Source organism: Amblyomma americanum, chromosome 1 (genome assembly GCF_052857255.1).
Source record: "Amblyomma americanum isolate KBUSLIRL-KWMA chromosome 1, ASM5285725v1, whole genome shotgun sequence".
In the NCBI taxonomy this organism is placed as follows: domain Eukaryota; kingdom Metazoa; phylum Arthropoda; class Arachnida; order Ixodida; family Ixodidae; genus Amblyomma; species Amblyomma americanum.
In genome coordinates, this window is record NC_135497.1 from 258,454,466 (window position 1) to 258,473,582 (window position 19,117).

Genomic DNA, 19,117 nt, shown 5'->3' on the forward strand with positions numbered 1-19,117 from the left:
GATGCGCTGTTTTCTAGTTGCAGCCACAGATGGCGCTTTGATCTCAGGGTGGTAGGAACCTCACGAAATTTCGAAACGTGATGAGTAGTTGCTGCCATAGATGGCGCTGTTATCAAGGGTGGTAGCAGACCCCACTAAATCTCGAAACGTGATGAGTAAGAGCTAACGCTCTAAAAGTTCAGCGCTCGGGAAGCCCTATCACACGGCAAAGGATACAAGCAGGTGTGCTTGTATCCCCACAAATTTATCCACATATGCGTTCAGTATCGGCAGTCTGCAGCTCTGTTCGGCCGGCGAGTCCTCAGGCTGGCGCGAAAGGCGGAACGGTGAATTCGATTAGAATTTCAGATGCTGGAACTCCGGCCCTCCGAGGGGGCGCGTTCCGCGAGTAGAGCTGATAAGCTGAATATCGCGCAATCGGCTCGAAGTGCTGCTCCAGCGGTGAAAAATGGTTTGAAAGAACGAACTTTTCCTGAGGCCAGCCAGAACAGTCAGTTTCGAAACTGCGTTAAGGAAACTCTTTGTCTGGGGTGATGCTTAAATTATACTGCTACTATCCGGAATACGAAATAGGCCACTCTATCTCGTCATTAATGGTAGGTCTCCAGTATTTTTTTCTCCGCAATCATTCTGAGCTGGAGATGGCAAATGTGGTGGCGAATAGCGTAGCCATAAAAGGGTTATGGTCCGGGGGCGAGAGATCGCAAAGATGTTCACATTAACCCTGTCACCCTTGCGTAGTTCTTATGACGGCCACACTGACCAGACCAGAACAACAAGTGAAATAAGTCGAATGGAAGCAAAAGCACTCAAGGAGAGCTACCTATCGACTAGGGAAGGAGGGGAAATAAATGTGGCAATGACTTCCAGGCAAAAAAAAAAATACCTGCAATCACTAGTATAGCATTCTAAGTTAGAACGTGGTTTTTATGTTGAATAAATACCGTGGAAACGGCGCCATTTAGGCTGAGAAAACCTTTTTCAACGGTTAGCATTTGCCACAGACAGCGCTGCCAACGGCCAGATCGCGAGCGGCGAATGCAGGCAAGCACTCGTACAATCAGGCACAGGAAACTCCCGGTGCGCCGTAGTGTAACCGGGCAGGTCAATTTGCGCTCGTCTTTTCTGCGTGGTTTCCTCACCTGTTGCTTGTTGTCCTTGGAGTACGGAAGGAGCGTCGAGACGTGGAATATGATCTCGTGACCCTCGTAGATGGTGTAGACAGAGTACTTGCCCGTCATGTCACCTAGAGCAAGTGGAGAACAATAAGAGAGGATGTGAATAAACGCCAAAACGAGTTACAGAAATTAAAGCGCAAATGCAGTGCTCACATTCGTCAGTAAATATAATTTAATTTTAAGGGTCACCCGTTTATCGTGTCACATAAAGCTCTTTCGGTATGCCTTGCGCCGTGAACGATAAACAGGATACTCTAACCGCACGGTAAGCGTGAATGTAATAAATAGGTAGATTCTTAGCACTCCTTTCTAGTTGCGTCAACTCAGTCACTGTCGGGCCTCGAATCAGCGCTTTACGTGGCTGATGAGCAGCCGGCAGATATGCTGCCCTTTTAAAATTTTGCTGATTTGAGTATAATGTTTATACGAGGCGTTTCATGGAAGTTTACAGTCATATTCAAGGATATAGTTTTTGAATTATAAAGATGGTTTCTTCGGCACCGATGTGCCACTGGTGATAGAGGTCACAGAACAAGCGAGATATGCTAATCCTTAAGCTGTCAACTAAAATGTAGCGCTGATTTCTCGTTTTTTCACACTTGGATGTTTTATGAGTAAACGCTTCTATAGTCACTTGTCCGTCACCAGTGGCACTACTATGACGAACGAGGCGTCCGTTTGAAGCTAAGAGCTTATTTCTAAATAGAGCTCAAAATCGCCGTTGAAATGCGCCGAGGGTGCGTATATTTCTCGGACAAAAAAAGATAACAGTCATGATAAACGAAACAGAGCATTGTCAATTGTTGTCAGGAGGGGCATAATTGGGAAATCGTTTTAGACAAGAGAATTTGAGAGAATACAAGAAAAGAAACTCCCGCCGGTTGGAGCCGAACCTATGACCACAACGCGACGAGTGCCCGTGCGCCACCACTTGACTACGGCGACGGCTGTCCCTCCTTCTACTTCCCAAGGTGCGTGCGTGTGTGCCACCGAAACTGTTCGGAACTTGATTCATTTTTTTTTTCAGCGAAGCTGTTACATGGAGCCCGACCCGTCGATGTCTTGCCTTACCTTAGGCCGTAAACACAGCTGTCAACGGGGCCCTGGCGCTCATTACTCGCCCTGGCAGTTCCCTGCGGCTCAAAGCGGAGGTCGTTCGGGACACTCGTTATGCTCCGCATAGGAGAACTTTACGTGCTTAACTTGAATGTGGACGAGGCTGAAGGCTTAGTAAATGGCGGGGGTCCCACCCTTGCGCGTCCAGTCGCCATTTTTCATAATGTTTTTGCGCAATCACTGTAGCCTTCCTGCTAACGATAGAAAAACAAGTTTTAGCTCATTTGAAAGCGCTCATTTCATAGACTACACGGCGGCCCTTCTACGCTCCACACAAGGCGGAGCTGTGTAATAATGCATTACTTTTGAGCTTTCGCTTATTTCAGCGCATTACGCAGCAGAGCGCAACGCTTGGAAATTTTTAATATGATAACAAAGTCACCTGAAGAAAGTTAAGCTTATTGCAACCTAACTTCGCGAAGGCTGATCCAACAGCCGAAACCCTGTAATAAATTTTTCTAAACGACTTCCGTATCATGTGTGTCTCTGCAGTCTATAACAATCACACAATCATATACAGGACAGTGCACGAGACTACCGCTGGGGCACGCACGCGCCAATCTCGCTTCTACAAAAGCACGCAGGGGCTGACGCCGACTGGCGCCACCCAGAAAGACAAACGGCGTGGTCGTAGCCGCTCGTCTTTCACGGCGATTGTCGCCTGTTACTGGCGGCCGTCACGCACCGTGCAGGTTTTCCCTTTTGACCAGCAAGGTCTTCTATAGACGTGCTCCGAATCCGTAGACGAAGGCCGCGCGTATCCTTTCCCTTACGAGATTACGAATGTATCCACCTGTCACCTCCTCTCGCCATCCCTTTTGCCCTCTTTCTCTGTCAATGCCGCCCGTGACTCATCTTGGCGGTCCCAGGAGTCACCACGCGGTTGCTGCAGAAGCGCACCGCATGCTGCCGACACGCACGTCATCGTATAAGGCGTCAATGCTCAGGGACAGCGCTGAGTCCATTCACCCCCGCGGCCACAGCCAAAATATCCGAGCCGATGGTTGCCCGGGAAGCAGCTCAGAACATGTCCTCCTATAATAGAAGACGCTAAAATAATGCACCGCGCAGGATTTGTTTGTCCTTTACACGGAACGTTAATAACAAGAAGAAAGGAATGCCAACGACACGCTTGCTCGAGGCCTCGCACTCTGGCGGTGGTTTGCTGGAGGAAGGCAACAGAGCAGTTGGACACCTCCTCGCGAAGGGTTTACCTTTCGGTCTCTTTCTGTAATGCTAGCTGCCGCGGTGGCTCAGTGGTTATGGCGCTCGGCTGCTGGCCCGAAAGACGCGGGTTCGATCCCGCCGCGGCGGTCGAATTTCTATGGAGGCGAAATTCTAGAGGCCCGTGTGCTGTGCGATGTCAGTGCACATTAAAGAACCCCAGGTGGTAGAAATTTCCGGAGCCCTTCACTACGGCGTCTCTCATAGCCGGAGTCGCTTTGGGACGTTAAACCCCATAAACCATAAACCGTGATCTTTCTGTAATGCTACACTGCTAGCTTTTTCCTCTGGTAATGTAACCGCGAGCTGCATACAAGAAGTTCTTCAAATATTAGGTAAGATCCTGGATCAGATTAGATATTCAACGCCAGGATTTTTTCAGTGCATTTCAATATCTAATCTCTTCGCGAAGAGTTCGGCGCTGGAAATGGACTTTCTTGCCCGGCTACTTTGCAAATCATTGAACGAGCTTTTTAGCCCCAAAACTTTGCAAATGAATGAACGAGCTACCAACTCGTTCATGCCAGGATTCGCTCGCCGTTGACTTTTTCACTTCGCTCCACGACGCCTACTTCCGGATCTTCGCGTTGTCGTCGTCTGTCCTTGCGTTCATGACGCCGTTCGTGAAGTTCTGAGCGAGCACTGCTTCGACCTACCTTCTTTCTATTCGACGCTAGCGACCGACTGAGTGACGGCGCACCCACAAACCACGTGCCGCGAGAAGCTGACGGCCTAGGACGACGTGAAATTCAAGTAATAGCTACCGCTGCACATTCGAAGCGCATGCGCAGCCCGAAGAGATGGAATGTGAGATTGGACATCGTCGCTAAGAGGCACGCGGCAACAACGCTATTTTTTAAATTCTTGGAGGATTGTGGCTTTCTGAGAAAGTGGTGGGAGTTACATTTTGCATGAACTATGCGACGCAGGCGGAAAAGTTGCGGGCATGCACAATGTAAAGCTAATCTCTCTTGCCCTTGAACGCCGCCCCCCCCCCCCCCCCCCGCGGCCTCATCAGGAAACGTGCTGGCATGCGTTTGCGCGGCTGGCGTGGGACCGAACTAACTAGAGATGACTAAGCGAGTCCCTTGCAATGTAAACGTGGCTGACAGTGATGATGTTTGTCTACTCTCGAGGCGCCATACAGCACAGCCGTGGCCATTCCCTGTGTGAATAACCACCGCATGCCCTTACTTCAGTTTTCCCCAGAAGTGATTCCTTACCTGCGCGCATTGCATTTGGAAAAGAAAGACGGCTGATTCATTTGAAATAAGGCGCCTGAAAGTGAGGGCAGCTTGAACCAAAATAAATAACGTTCATACTCTCCCTCAAGCACCTTAAATAAGTTTAATTCCACGAGTTTTTTTTCGCTTGTGTAAGGTAATCAGATAGAATGTCGTTGATTTTGCTTATGGTAGTTGTGCGTTGTTTGGGTAGTACTGTCAGTTAAAGCAACGATTTAGTGTGGAGCTGGTCAAACAGTGGGTGTCGTGACTGTATAATGGCGCCAAGAGGGCTCTAAATATTGGAATCACTCTGAACAGCGACCCCACTGCTCCCCTTACTGGAGGGTACTGTCTGTATCAAGCTACGCGGTTTCATACTGACCGGTGGGTTCACCGCGGCCCGTGCCACCATGTTTAGGTCATGCGACGGCTGGCTTTCTTGCCGGATGGCCCGCCGTGCATGCTCATGGCGACAAGTGGTGTGTTCCCAGCCTTTCGACAAAACCTTGGACTCGCTGTTGTTTGCATAAAAACGGGCTGAATGGCTGGCATGTGACCGAGTTATGGGAGCGCGGACTACTTAAGAAATGATGGCCTGTACACTGAGGCTATGCGATATTGGCAGGACCTTGTTAGGCTAGAAATTAGTATGCAGCTCTGCGTGACGGTTTCACAGAGTTGGGTATTTGAAACAGCACGAATCTAAAGCTCAGTTCGGACGCGCCATAAGCGCAAGCGTCGTCCGACCTGCGTCCCAGCCTCTTGCCCTTGGCAGCAGCTCGCCGCTAGATAACACAGGGCTGGAGCGCGGTGGATGGTGAAGTCAGATTGCGCGAGCATACCTTTGACGTCCAGACCTCCTCGGTACTTGTCCCAGCCTTTCAGGCGGACTTTCTCGCCGAGCAGGTTGACGAAGCGATCGAACTCTCGACTTCCCACCTCTGTCGGGAACGGAAGAAAGGAGCAGCTGCAATGAAGACCTCCTGTGCAGACCCCCATCGCACTACGCCGACGCATCAGCATTGCGGCATCTTCAAAAAATAGCGCGCAAGCAAAACGGTTCAAGGCAACGAGCTAGTGGGGAGTGCACAACAAAGATGAAGAAAGAAGAGCTTCTCGGGATCTGCGCGAATGACGTGTCAGCCGTTTCTCCTTTCGTTCAGCGCTTCTTTTTTCTTAACAGCTGTTTCTCTACTACAACACAGGGAGCGGGAAAGTCAGAAGCATCTGCATTTATTGAAGAATGCCGAGATCAGCGAGTAAGGGAGTCCTGCGCTTATGCTGCGAGCAAGCAATCTCGACAGGGATCAGCAATTCAAATGAGACACACTCGTGGCATTTCTATAATCGCAGGGCCACCCGCGCCCGAGGAGCAAGAGAAATGGAGTCACCGTTGCTGAACATCTCGTCGTCAGTGGTCTGGCCGGCCTCCGCGTACAGCACGCCGAATTTGAAATTCACAGATCCCTACGAGATGAGACAGAGAGAGACATGCTACATCTTCCGGCATTGTTCCGAATATAGTACAGCTGGACAAAAGCGCTTTTAGGATCACAGCTGGGCGCGGTTCTCAATTAAGCCTATGCGCGGAGCTTAGTTGAAGCACGCACTTAGGGTATATAGCACTCGGGGCCGTACAGCGCCTGAAGCGACGGAACAAAATTTATTGAATTTATTGTACATGCATTTGCGCCACTTAGTATATTATCAGCGGAAGAGAAACGTGCTCGTTTATGAAACAAACACGTGTGGCGGGCAGCTACAAGTGGCCGCTGAATGTACTGCATTCTAACTTAAGACGATAGGGCTGTCGCCGTGTGGTTACACTAGCTTTGTATTGTCTGCGAAATAGGATCGTGACGTAAATGTGCACTTTTTGGACAGTGTTGTCCATGAGACAGCTCAAGAATTCAAAAGCGCCAACCAAGAGATTCCTTTCACCTTGGCCTCACAATTTTGAGGGTTTTTTCTTTTTCTGGAGTGGGTCTAGAGACGGCAAATGGGGCACGACCTCGAGCGTCTAGTTTACAGGAGTGGCTCGTTTTCCGTTTCCATACGGCTTTGTCGTCGCCCCTTCCATAATGTGTTATCGTGATAATCGGTAAGCTTTATAAGGATTTTGGAGACTGTTCTTCTAACTGGGCTTCCTATTCCGAAACATTTCTTAAGTACACGGACCTTTGCGGAACCACTCCGAGCTGGCGTTCCTCAGCTTCTCAGAATTATTTTTGCAGCGTATAAACACACAGACAGTTTCTACCGAATAAAATATGTTTTGCAAATTGTATCGGCGGCGGATGGAGTAGCAAGATAGCAAGAATAACTAGCTATTCTGAGGTTTTGGTTCAGTCGCTCTATTGTTTACATACAACACGACCAATAGAAAGATCTGTAGAGTTTTGACCGATTCAAGCTTACCTTTGGGCAATGGAAAATCAAGGTCGATACCGCTAATATCAGACCAATAACAATGTGTAGTCTTCATGTGACAGCGGGAATTTACCTGAAGATGGCTAATAATAGTCGAAACCTAAGCTTGCCGTCAATTCTATTTTTCTGACAGAACGTTTGAAATCTCATTTGTAAAAAAAAAATGCGATTACTCACTTCTTGTTCCTCCAGTAAGAGCAGGTCCTGGAGAAATAAAAAAAAATAAAATAAAAGAACGGTAAACACGGGGTGGACTCCCGGTGAGCGACAACCACACCCGCGCATAATCAAAGCTACCACGAAATTATAGTATTTATAGTTTTCACAAGTTTAGCAGTCGTTACGCAAACTGAGTGAAGTGGTTACGCAAATAACGAAAATAAATTACTTCTGCGCGTTATTTTCTGTGTCATTTATTATGTCAAAAGTACAAGGCACTGCCAACGGCAAAAGTGGGTGTGCCAGCCGGAAGGGCGAATACTACGTGGGTCCCGCCAATACCTGTGACGGACACCGAAATATCCAAGAGTCCATACCTGCGATGCACTAGAGTAAATAATCATATGCATGACTGCAACAAGAAGCCTGACCAAATTTGTCACAAAACATTCGGGTTTATGCCACAGTAAAAGATGATAAAATCTGGCCAAGAGCGATGTACCCGTCGTGGTTGATCACTGGGCATGTAGCTCTGCTACTGAGAAAGTATTAATGAACCCAGCCTCGGCGGCAGTACCTTCGTCGAGGCTAAATGCAAGAAACGCCCCGGTATGAAGCTTTTCGAGCACGCTAAAGAACCTGAGAGAGTGGATTCCGGAACTCCTCATTGCGGCATGCCTCATCAAAGTCCGAGTGTGCGCGTCGAAATGTTAGTCTCGATTGTTAATCATGGCGCAACATTTTTAAAGTCAGAAGAGTCAGAATTGATGCTTTAGTTTAGCGTTAAGTGAAAACTGGACAGAGAGGGCCGGAGGAAAACGCAACTGGCAAGCACGAGGCACCGCGTAGCGCCTTGTGCATGTCAGTTGTGCTTCACTCCGTCCCTGTTAACTTTTCATTTACACCGAAACCTTTCAAAAATCTAATAAGATTATTTTTCCTTTGATAACTTGTTTGGTCTATTGCATGTACTCTATGCCGCATCGGCATAATATTTAGATATGCCGTAGAATTGGTCCTGCACTTTAAAACAGTCAAACAAGCAATACTTAAAGTGGGAGGGGGCTCCACTCCTCGGAATTCTAGGGTGGAGAAATATCTAAAGGCCGCCAGCTGCGCCTAGTTTGGTTTAAAGGAAAGCGGTAGGACTTCCAGTTCAGCCAAGTTTTTGTAACTGAATATATCTGAGGAGATTTTTTTTTTCTTTCGAAACGAGCCAAATTCAGAAACCGAAACTAAGTGAAATTAGTCTGTAATGATAAGCACTTCCATAAATGTTTCCTTTGGAAAAACTATTACAAAGAAAACGGCTCCGTAGCACTGAGACAACCCGCGCGCAAATAGTATTTCAAGTAAAAAATGAGCCTGATCCTGGTGATATACGAATGAAAACGATGCAAATCCCCTCGTGCGAGCGTTTGCCAGCTGGAGCCTCATGGCATGGACTATTTCCTGCATGATTTCATTTATTCCTTTTCCAGAGCTTCACGACCGACTGCGCAGGATATGAGGAGATAGGCAGAATATCTGAACCGATAAGACGACGAAAGCGAAGGGATCATTAGCCCCGCCGCCAAGGAAGCAAGGATGTGTATCTGATGCATTCAAGTTTAAAGTTCCTAGTTGGGCTTGTTGGCACTGCCTACCCAAAATCGTTAATACTAGCGAAATAGCAGAGGGAGACAGGAAACTGCAGAACTAGTGGTTGTCCCGTCGCTTTGTGTCCTGTCTGCGTCTACCACTTCGCTACTGACAATAAATTTAGGACGCTACACTGAAGAAGAACATATCGTAAATGTCATACATTATTGCTAGTTTACTTTGCCGCTGCCAAAGTGGGAACACAAGAAGGAAAAAAAGGGTGTTACGTCAGTGCTTGTGACAGAAGCCAGCTGTTATCATTTACTTGCTTGTGGTGGCGCAGCATCGCGGCGCCCCTGATTGCACACAGTGAACGTTCCAGTAAATTCGTTGCTCAATTCACAGCATATTCATTTTAAACTTTATTTTCACAAGCACAGCTTGAATTAATACTTTAGAAATAAAATTTTTCGAACAAAACTGGGTCATATCTCGAGTTCCTTTCGAAAAGAGCCAAATTCGAAGTTTACATATTGATGTTGGTCAAATTATTTCTATAACTTCTCAGCACATGGCGGTCTATCGTTGCGCTAGCTTAGGTGTAAAGCATATTATACAACAGCTTGGCTAGCGCTACGGTCGGTTCGTGCGGATAGGAAATTCTCGCGTTTTTCTCAGCTACTGTTCAGGTGGATTTGCATCAAGAAACTCCTCAACTGTACAATAACCGGGAACGACGGTAAAAAAAAAAGTCTACACATCATTTTAAGGACCAGAAACGGTGGAATGCAGTTAAGGGAGCGTTAAAGAACAAAATAAAATGCCCTCCCGCGTAGAGAACGAGTAATCTGCGGGAGGGAAGAGTCGAGGAAGCGCTGCACGTGGCAAAAGAAGGAGTGAAACGGAGACCGCCGGCGTCCTGGCAGCGGCCACCGAGGGCATTAAATTAATGCACCGCCCGCTGTGCGAGCGTCAACGCACTGGGACGTCAAGACGAGCGGGCAAGTGGTGGCTGCGCACACGAAGCCGCCATGCGCCCTGTTCCGAACAACGAAGCCCCGCGTCTCTGAGCTCACGTAGGCGAGCGAACCAGGCTCCAATCTCCGTTTTTGTTCCCAGCCAACTACCTGGGGATAAGAGACGCCCCCCGCAGAGAGGCGGAGAGAAGACAGAACAGCAGAAGCAGCTCGTTACGTACACTGGCGCCCGAGGTTCGCCAAAGGGGCACGCGTGCGCGCCTCTGCAGTCCTCGGAAGCAAATCGGCTTTTCTTTGGAAAGCGTAAAAAACGTGCCTAGCGGCAGAAGCGGGAGCCCGCAGCATCTCCAGATCCCCCATCCACTGCTTCGGCCGCACGGCAGCGGAACGCGCGCTGCCGCGGCACGCTCCGGTGCGTGCCTGCGGAACGCCATGCAGGTCTGCCCGGCTTGCGCCTCCCGCTCCCCTTCGCGGCGCTGCTAGCAGGCCGCGCGCGGGACGCAATTTTGCGAATCAGGCGGCGGAAGAGGCGAGTGCGCTCGCGTGAGTCTCGGGGAAAAAAAAATATTAAAAGGACGATATCCGTCATAAACGGTTGGGGCCCGAGAGCCACCAACTTGGAAGAAAACTTCTACGCGGCTGGACACGACGATCGTTGAAGGTCTTTCTTTTGCGAAAAAAAAAAAGAAACAAGCGCCCCAATGATGGGCGGCGATGACGCAGCGCTGAAGCCGCCCGGGACTCCGCGTGTGCACGGCGAGTTCTCTGCGGGGGAACAATAATAAAGAAATGACGAATAAGCGCTTTCGCGGCGTCGCCTGAAGAAGTGAAGCTTTGTTGCTGAAGCTGCGACTGCATGCCATGTGTGACTGCGAAGTCGAGACCGAAAAAATCCTAGACACACAAAAGTGTCGCCTACTTTTTCATAACTAGACCTTTGGCTCAAGATCAAGGCAGTAGGCGTATCGCGACGCTACAGATCGGAAAAGTAAACTAAATAAGACGTGCTTTGGGTTTCCATTTTTGCCACGTTTCTCTCTTACGGCGTATCTTTTCAAGGCAAACGCTGTCTTTTTCTGCGCGCATATTTGCTGCGTTTGAGACGCCGCGGTGGCTGAGTGGTTACGGCGCTCGGCTGCTGTACCGAAAGACGCGGATTCGATCCCGGCCACGGCGGTCGAATTTCGATGGAGGCGAAATTCTAGAGGCCCGTGTGCTGTGCGATGTCAGTGCACGTTAAAGAACCCCGGGTGGTCGAAATCATCCGGAGCCCTTCACTACGGCGTCCCCCATAGACTGAGTCGCTTTGGGACGTTAAACCCCCATAAACCAAACATTTGATGCGTTTGTTCTCTTGCATGTCGGACGTGACGCTCAATTCAGACTGGCTGTGATGGACGAGAATTTACTGCGGCGCGCACAACTATAACCAATGGCGCCGCTCGTTTCCCCAGCCCGCATCACTCAATATGCGCGTTGTCCAGCTCTAGGAGAGAGGCCAACGGGCGCATTGGAAAGCGTGCGTGCTTTTAAACGCTTTCGCTGCTTAAACCACACCACGGGTACGAATGCCAGCCGAGAAACTTAGTTACTCTGTATACAACTGATTCTAAAGCCCGTCCACTGTTTTTCTCTTGCGTGTCGCTTCTTTCCATTTGGCATCGCACACCAATCTGTAAAAAGCGCTCACCCCGTCCGAACGCCCTCGCACCTGCCAGTAGGGCAACAAATGTGCCCGTCAACATTTTCCGCTCAGTGTTCGCGTGATTGGTTCATCGCCTTGGCTGTGTGGGAAAGCTAACGTTCCAGGCTACGTAAAGACATTTGCTGACCTAGAACAGGAGGTCTTCAGCTGGCGACGCTACTCCGTTATTACAATTCAGAAGAGCGTGTTGTCGGGCAAGTTGGCTTTGCATGATATAGAAGAAGTTAGCGCAAAACTTAGACGAAGACAGAGAAGAAACACCCAAGACGACAGACGTCTGTCGTCTTGGGTGTTTCTTCTCTGTATTCGTCTAAGTTTTGCGCTAACTTCTTCTATATACTCCGTTATTAGTCTGGCAGGAATTTTCATTCTGGAGATGAGCTCGCCCTGCGCCATCACACGCCCAACCGACAACCTTTGATTACGCTACTCGCAGCGTACACCGTGCGGCCGCACACCGGTTGTCTGTTTGCACACCGCCGGGCACCGGTGAGCAAATGTTTAGACGCCGAAAGACAGCGAGAGTTGGGGGAACAGCAGCGCTCCCCAAGGCAAACAGCCGCGGTTGCGGGGCGGCCCTCCGCAGACAATCGAAACACGGGGGGTGACCACGGCACAGATAGAGATAAAAGAAAAGAGAAACAATACAAAATGAAGCAGCAGCAGCGTCAGGAGAGCTGTGGAAGAGCTGCGATGAGGACAGATTATGCATGCAGATTCGAGCGGCGCAGTCTCGATTACTCGGCAACGGCAGCGGTTAAATTTATGCCGCGCACTCCCTCGCATATTTCGCGCAAGGACCTCGGCGTGCGGTACGCGGGCGCGTCGCCCGGAGAAGGTCACTCCCGCTTCGGACGCAGCGGGACCGTGGCCGCAGAAAAAAAAAAGGGGGAGGCTGTGAGGAGAGAAAGCGAAACGAGAATACAACCAGCGCTGCCAAGCGGCGTGATTGGAGGCACCTCGGCCGCGAAAGCCTACCTTTTGAATGTCGGGCGTGAAGATCTCCTTGGGCCCCTTTTCGATCCTGTCCAAAGTTTCAAAGTTGCTGCAAAAAACAGACAGGGAAGAAGGATAAAGAGGAGAAAGTGGGCGTCAGTACAGCATCGCCGCCGAAGGCAAGCGCACGCGTCGCCAGCAAAGGCCATGGATCGCATCGAGAGAATATACTTGCTCTGTCCTTGTTGGAGTTCCCAAGAAAAAAAAAAGGGTTACCAGGCGACCATCAAAGATGCTGCAAATTTCAGCGCTCATTGGTCGGTTAACCTCCCCTCACAATGACGTTACTGACGAACGACGCCATTAAGTCTACAGCTACGACCGTGATTCGAGGCGTCTTTGATAGTCTGCCGTTAACCAAACACGCAAGGCCGAACGGCGAACTGACGCTCAAACGCCCGAGTGGCACCATCGTAGTCTCTTGCGCACGGCGGCTTCGCGTGGCTTTCTGACTCCCGACGCCGTTTCCTCGGGTTGCCGGCATGTCGCACGTCGGCATCCTCGCGCAGCTTCACGCACGTGCAATTTCTGACCTTCGCACAATTCGTTTTAGCGCGCGCAAAGACGACCCAGTAAAGAACTAGGAAGACAGGACGAAGTCTAGGATAACACCGCCTTGTCCTCTCTTCGTCGTCCTGCACTGTGTCGTCTTTGTGTGCGCTAAAAGGAACTCTGAGAACGGACCAACTAGCCCTAGAATATATTTTAAAATATACAGCGCGGAAAACGGGGACTTTACGGTAGAAAACACAGGACCCTAAAGTCCCCGCTTTCCGCGCCGTATATTTTCAAATATGTATCACCAACTCGCCCGCCTTGCTATCGTAGCCCTAGAACGCATATTTCTCATCTTCACCTTGTCGTCGCTTGCGCTCGAGTGCGCGGCAACGTTCACCAAGTTCTTGCTCGCGGTAGTTCTTGCCAGTGGTAGCAAACGGCGCTCGCGAACGATGACGTGCTATGAGAGGCTGGCGACATAAAATCGCATTGTTTCGGACAACGCGGAAGTGTCACATGTCCAACTAAAAACTAGCGTTTAAAAGAAAAGCTAGCTATGTTAGGTAATTTCTTTTATGACATAGAGAGAAGCTTAGTTTAGTTTATGAGGATTTAACGTCCCAAAGCGACTCAGGCTATGAGAGGCGCCGCAGTGAAGGGCTCCGGAAATTTCGACCACCTGGGTTTCTTTAACATGCACTGACATCGCACAGTACACGGGCCTCTAGAATTTCGCCTCCATCGAAATTCGACCGCCGCGGCCGGGATCGAACCCGCGTCTTTCGGGCCAGCAGCCGATCGAGAGAAGTGAGTTATATGATCTAGTGAGAAGTTTCAGTGTGGGCGTCAATGTGACAATAGTGCGTGTTCTGCGAACAATGCGACACTATCGTAAAATTCTTAAAAAGCCCAGTTTAAGAAAGCGATTGTGCTACAGTGCGCAAATTCACTGTGCACTGAAATTTAGAGCGTCAATAAGCTTCCCGGTGCAATACACGCTGCGCACTGTCCACCACTATTTGCGCGCATTTTATACGAGGCAGATTCGTAACTCGACGCGTTTGTTCCCATAGCCCCGCCTAAACCACGGCGCCTGTTGAGCTCAGCAAACTAGCAGAGCGTCCCCCAAGGAGAGCTTGCTCAAATGATTTTTTTTTTCATATTAAGGGTTGAAATTGTACGCTAGGTTATGATTTTCTGCCTAACAATAGACACTATATCTCAAACACGACCTGAACAGGCAAAGTCACACGATGTGGAAAAAATAAAGCGGCAAATGGACCGAAACGCTTAGTTGGTCCGATGGGAAGAATCAGCGGCCCGCAACAACCTAAGCCACTGTGATTTGACATCTTGCAGGTGAGACGGAGCAATTTTAATTGGCAAAACCTACATGCTTGCTCACGATCAGAAAATATGCATAAAGGAAAGGATTGCACAGATCAAGTCTTTTTGCTATTATCACACATAGCTTTTGTTATGGTCCTTCACGTCTGCCAAAAAACTTAGACAAGGCGTGGCTGTAACGTGTAGCTGCACTGACTGACATGTAATGTATTGAATGTAAATGAATATTGACACCAGATTTTTGCTTACGTGCTTTCTTCTTTCAAATGATGTGTTAGGCTGGATGGATCACCTCGTGGTAGTCTCCTACCGAGAGCTACATAATTTATAACTAAATTTCTTCTTGATGCTGTTTTGGTTTCGGTTTAAACCACCGAACTATGGCTGAAACGTGTAAGAAGTGTTTAGGTAACGTAAGGCATGAGAAAAACTGCAATACAATCTCTGTTACGTAGTCAAATTCGCTACGACGCTTAAGCCAAGCCTGTTTCAAGCCCTGGAACAAGAACAAACGACTTATCAACGGTTGAATTGCAGTTTTTTTTCATGCCTCACGAGACGTAAACACTTCTTGCGCGTCACAGAAATCGTTCGCCGGATGAAACCAAAGCAGCATCAAGAAAACTTCATTATAAATTATTTACGCTCGTAGGGGAATACCACAGAGTGCTCCATTTACTCTAATGCCTTGTGCATCCCTACAGAGAAGAAAACAAGAACTAAAATAAGGTGTCTATAGTCCTTCAAGTGCTCAGGACTCATTTGAATGATGAAAATAAAAAAGAGACATGTGCAATATAACTGGCGAAAAATTTTGGAAATTACGTAGAAACAGAGAAGATTGCAGCCTCCAGGAAAGTCTTGGATAACACTCTAACATATGAAAAAGAAATAGGATCGCGCTGAAATGAGATCTTGTAGGCAGGATATCTTTTTTCAAGGAGCCGACTTAACGAGCATATTGACAGAGGCAAGTACATGGCTTGAACAATTATCTATCTGGTTATATTATAATAAGCTAGTCCTCAACACAGAAAAAACAAACTACATGAAATTTCGACCCAAAAGTAACGCAGCAGATTGTTATCTAAAACTGTAATTTCAGGAAAAAGCAATAACGCAAGTAAGCAAGCAGAAATTTCTGGGCGTGATCTTTCACGAAAATCTTAAATGGACACCGCACATCGATAGCATCCACACCAATACATCGGAAACCTTAGGTATCCTAAACAAATTAAGGTACATACTGGCCGCGTGGTTCAAGCAACACTTGTACTATACAATAATCTACTCACGACTACATTGCTGCGTATTGGTATGGGGCACGACTTCAAAGGGCAATCTTGAACGGCTTCGTATCATGCAGAAGAAAACGATTCGATTTATTGAAAAATTTTCAGCACGTGACAATACTCAAGGTTTTTCTATGAAAACAAGATTCTTACATTTACTAAGATATTTCGCCAAGGACTAGTACTAAGAATATATAACGAAATCAAACGTGATCAAGCAGGCTTTTTCGCAACATATGAACGCGCTGACTGTAGCTACGAGTCGAGAAATGGAATGTTTACTTCAAGCCTGGTCAGAACATCTTATGAGAAGCAGTCGGTTAACTTTCAAATCCCTGCACTTTTAAACATGATTCAGGAAATAGTTCAAATAGTTTGTAATTCCAGCTGAGTAAATAGTTTTAAAAGAAAAGTTAAAAAAATTTTATTAGATAAAACATAATAACTACCCTGTTGAGATGTATGCTGTTTTGATTCGTTTTTTATCTGGTATTGCAATGTATCTTGATCGTGCCCTTGTATTGTATCTTACCTGCTCAGTGATTGATGTTTTAATAATGGTGTCTTGTACTGCATCTTTCTAATTGTTTTGTAACTGTACAGTTATTGCTGCCTCATTATTCTTTCTCGTTCTTGGCGCAACCGGCCACTTGTCTGTCCTGATGCAATATTCCGGAGACGAGGCCTCATCAGGCGTGCATTAAACGCCTTTTGCCTCGTCGACCTTGGCAGTGCTTTACACCCATGTGTGATATGTGCTTTACACCCAGCTCTGTCAAAATAAAATGAACAAGAAAAGTAAAAGGTCGAAGATGCATATTTACCTTAATATCGATTTCACTGTAAGCGGCTTGTTGGGCGTGTGAGACAGGCATATTCTTTGAGCCCCCTGTAAAAAACAAGAAGAGGTAAGAAAACGTGTACCACATTAATTTCCAACGCAACTTGTATAGATTGTATAAAGTTTCTGTGAATGCCACAGAGAAACAGGTTTTCTGCCACGTTTCTGAGCTGGAAGGAAAATGGCTGCTAAGCGTAGCTTGGTTTGGGCTAGTTGGTAACAGTTCTTAGAAAACATAGCGCAAAAAGGACACGGACGACACAGAAGCGCCTGTCCTGTCCACTTCTGTGTCGTCCCTGTCCTTTTTGCGCTATGTTTTCTGCTAAGCGCACTGCACGAACTGCATTAAAGATTAAAGACGTGCTCTCAGTATACTGCGTAATAACAGAAAAAAAGCATTGTAATAGCGATACCAAATGCAATTCGGAAACGGCAAACTAATTGCGTGGGTTCTCTAAAAGTGCAATAGCAGCCGCCTGAGAATAGAAAAAAAAATAGAACAGAATAATGTGAAACAGTGTGAAAATATAGTGCATTGATTAATCTATTTGTATAAAATAGTGAGAATACTGTGAAAATGGAATAAAGTTGCATTATTCTAATAGAACTTCTATTCTATTTTCAAATAAACCTCATGACTCTTCAGTAGAACTTAGTGCCGGGATAGTTTGTCATTCATTATTTAAAGATTACTTAAAGACGCGCCCCACTGTGCGCGTGTCGTGTGATGCCTATAAATATCATCCTTGGGGAGAAACATAAACCATGTGGTCTTCTGTGGTCTTCCTAATAGCGCTACATCAAATCTTTAGATGGACATTCATGACTCTCTGCCTTCAAGCGTTTCAAAAAGGCGCTATCCATCTCCGGGGCCTTCTCCTCTGAAACTGGAGCCTTAAGAATGCAGGCCAGCCTCGTGGTAATCTGTCAAAAGGAATCACTGGGCAAGCTCCGCGCAGGAAGCAAGACCCAGGGCAGTTGACAAGCAGGTTGAATGACGCTGCTCGAAATTCATAGCGAAATCCTACTTGCCCCGCAGAGCGTTCACTGAGTGCCACAATGGCAATCCTTGAAGACACGTCAACTACACATGCCAAGAGAAATAGTCCAGCTTTCCTGAGCTCGCTACTACATTTCGCACGGCCAAGTCTAGCATCACCGGCAAATAACCACGATCACCGTATTGAAAAACAGGCAGCGGTCTATGAACCTTCTACCTCAACATTCCTTTTGTAACATAGGAGCCGCAGAGACCAACCACAGTCTATACACTGGGATAGCAAGACACTTCTGAAGCCGATAAAAGTGACGACTGTTGCGCAGCTGAAGCCCTGACGTTCACGCCTTCACAGTATTCACAGTATTTGGCTCAGGAGCAATGTTGGGCTTTTCTACATTCGGTGAGACTTGCGAACGCTGAGGTTTCGAAACGGCTGTGCATTCGTGCGTCGCATAGTACCGCACGTTTTTCACAGAGTTTTGAAAAGGGAAGTAAATGCGCACTAAAGATAAACTAAACGTGCAGATAACCTGTTGTTCGTCCCTTCCAAACCGCTGTGAAAAAAAAAGTGTGGTACTCTGCGGCGCACGATTATACACAATATTTAACCAGCTAGCTCGATTCCCAAGCAATACTCAGAACGGCGCTGGATTCTCCCGCTGAAAAGTGTTCCGGGCGCTGTTACTCCGCGCCGAGTCGCCAGATGGCGCGCACTGACCGTTTTTCTCCAGAGGATGGCCCGGTACTGCTGCAGCCCTTGCGTGTTGGAGTCGGACAACACGACGGACAGGAAGAACGACGTCTTCTCGGCGTCGGCGCCCACGTAGTTCTGGTGCACTGTCACAAAAAGGGCGGGGGAAAAAAAGAAGGCACATTGTATGCAGTGCACAGCAATGGGTAAAGGTGGCGAAAACGAGTTCGTGAACTTTGACAGCAAGAAACGAAAGTGCTGTTGCTAAACGCCTCAGCGGTGATGAACAGTCTTCGACAAATGTGAAATCATAGAAAGAGTGAAAATTAAGACGGAGAAAGCGAAGCTCTTCATCGTGATAGAGGCTAAAAAATTACAGCGTTCAATCCCAACTCTTACGCGCGGTAGCTGCCCCTGGTTATCACATCCGGAAAAAACCGCAGAATTTTCTACAATTAAAGAAAATTTCCTTAGCTTTTTGTCGCACTCAAGCTCCCCGAAATGAAAACAATAAAGGGCTAAAATTAAGTGCATCCAATTTCTCTCAAGTGGCTCAGCAGATAACACGAAAAAGGTAGAAAGTATTTTTGCGCCGCATAAGTCTCCTAGCCGCGCTACAGTCGAGACATGTCTCTGCGATTTACAAGGGGTCTCGGACCAATGAAGGGAAAGAGACAACATGACGTGCCACTTGATCAAAATATTTAATAACTCAGAGGAATGATGGGGCTGAGCATGTAAGCCACCGATGTCAGTACACTGGAAGGGTGTGAGCCGACACAGTCCTAGGTTTTTTTTTATCGAGAATTAAGACTTGTTTCAAAATAAGAACAAACGAAGACCGGATATTATCGCG

General features: G+C 47.7%; 1 protein-coding gene across 14 annotated transcripts in view; it reads right to left on the reverse strand.

Annotated features, from left to right (window-relative positions):
* LOC144114996 (GTPase-activating Rap/Ran-GAP domain-like protein 3) overlaps positions 1–19,117 on the reverse strand; it is an 811,635-nt gene that overhangs the window by 38,472 nt on the left and 754,046 nt on the right. For all 14 annotated transcript variants that reach the window (XM_077649106.1, XM_077649105.1, XM_077649104.1 and 11 more), the window contains 7 exons: positions 18,289–18,407; positions 16,554–16,618; positions 12,575–12,641; positions 7,352–7,378; positions 6,136–6,211; positions 5,587–5,685; positions 1,143–1,246 (listed from right to left, as the gene is read on the reverse strand). In XM_077649106.1, the coding sequence (XP_077505232.1) occupies positions 1,143–1,246; positions 5,587–5,685; positions 6,136–6,211; positions 7,352–7,378; positions 12,575–12,641; positions 16,554–16,618; positions 18,289–18,407 (557 nt within the window). The remainder of the gene's footprint in view (positions 1–1,142; positions 1,247–5,586; positions 5,686–6,135; positions 6,212–7,351; positions 7,379–12,574; positions 12,642–16,553; positions 16,619–18,288; positions 18,408–19,117) is intronic.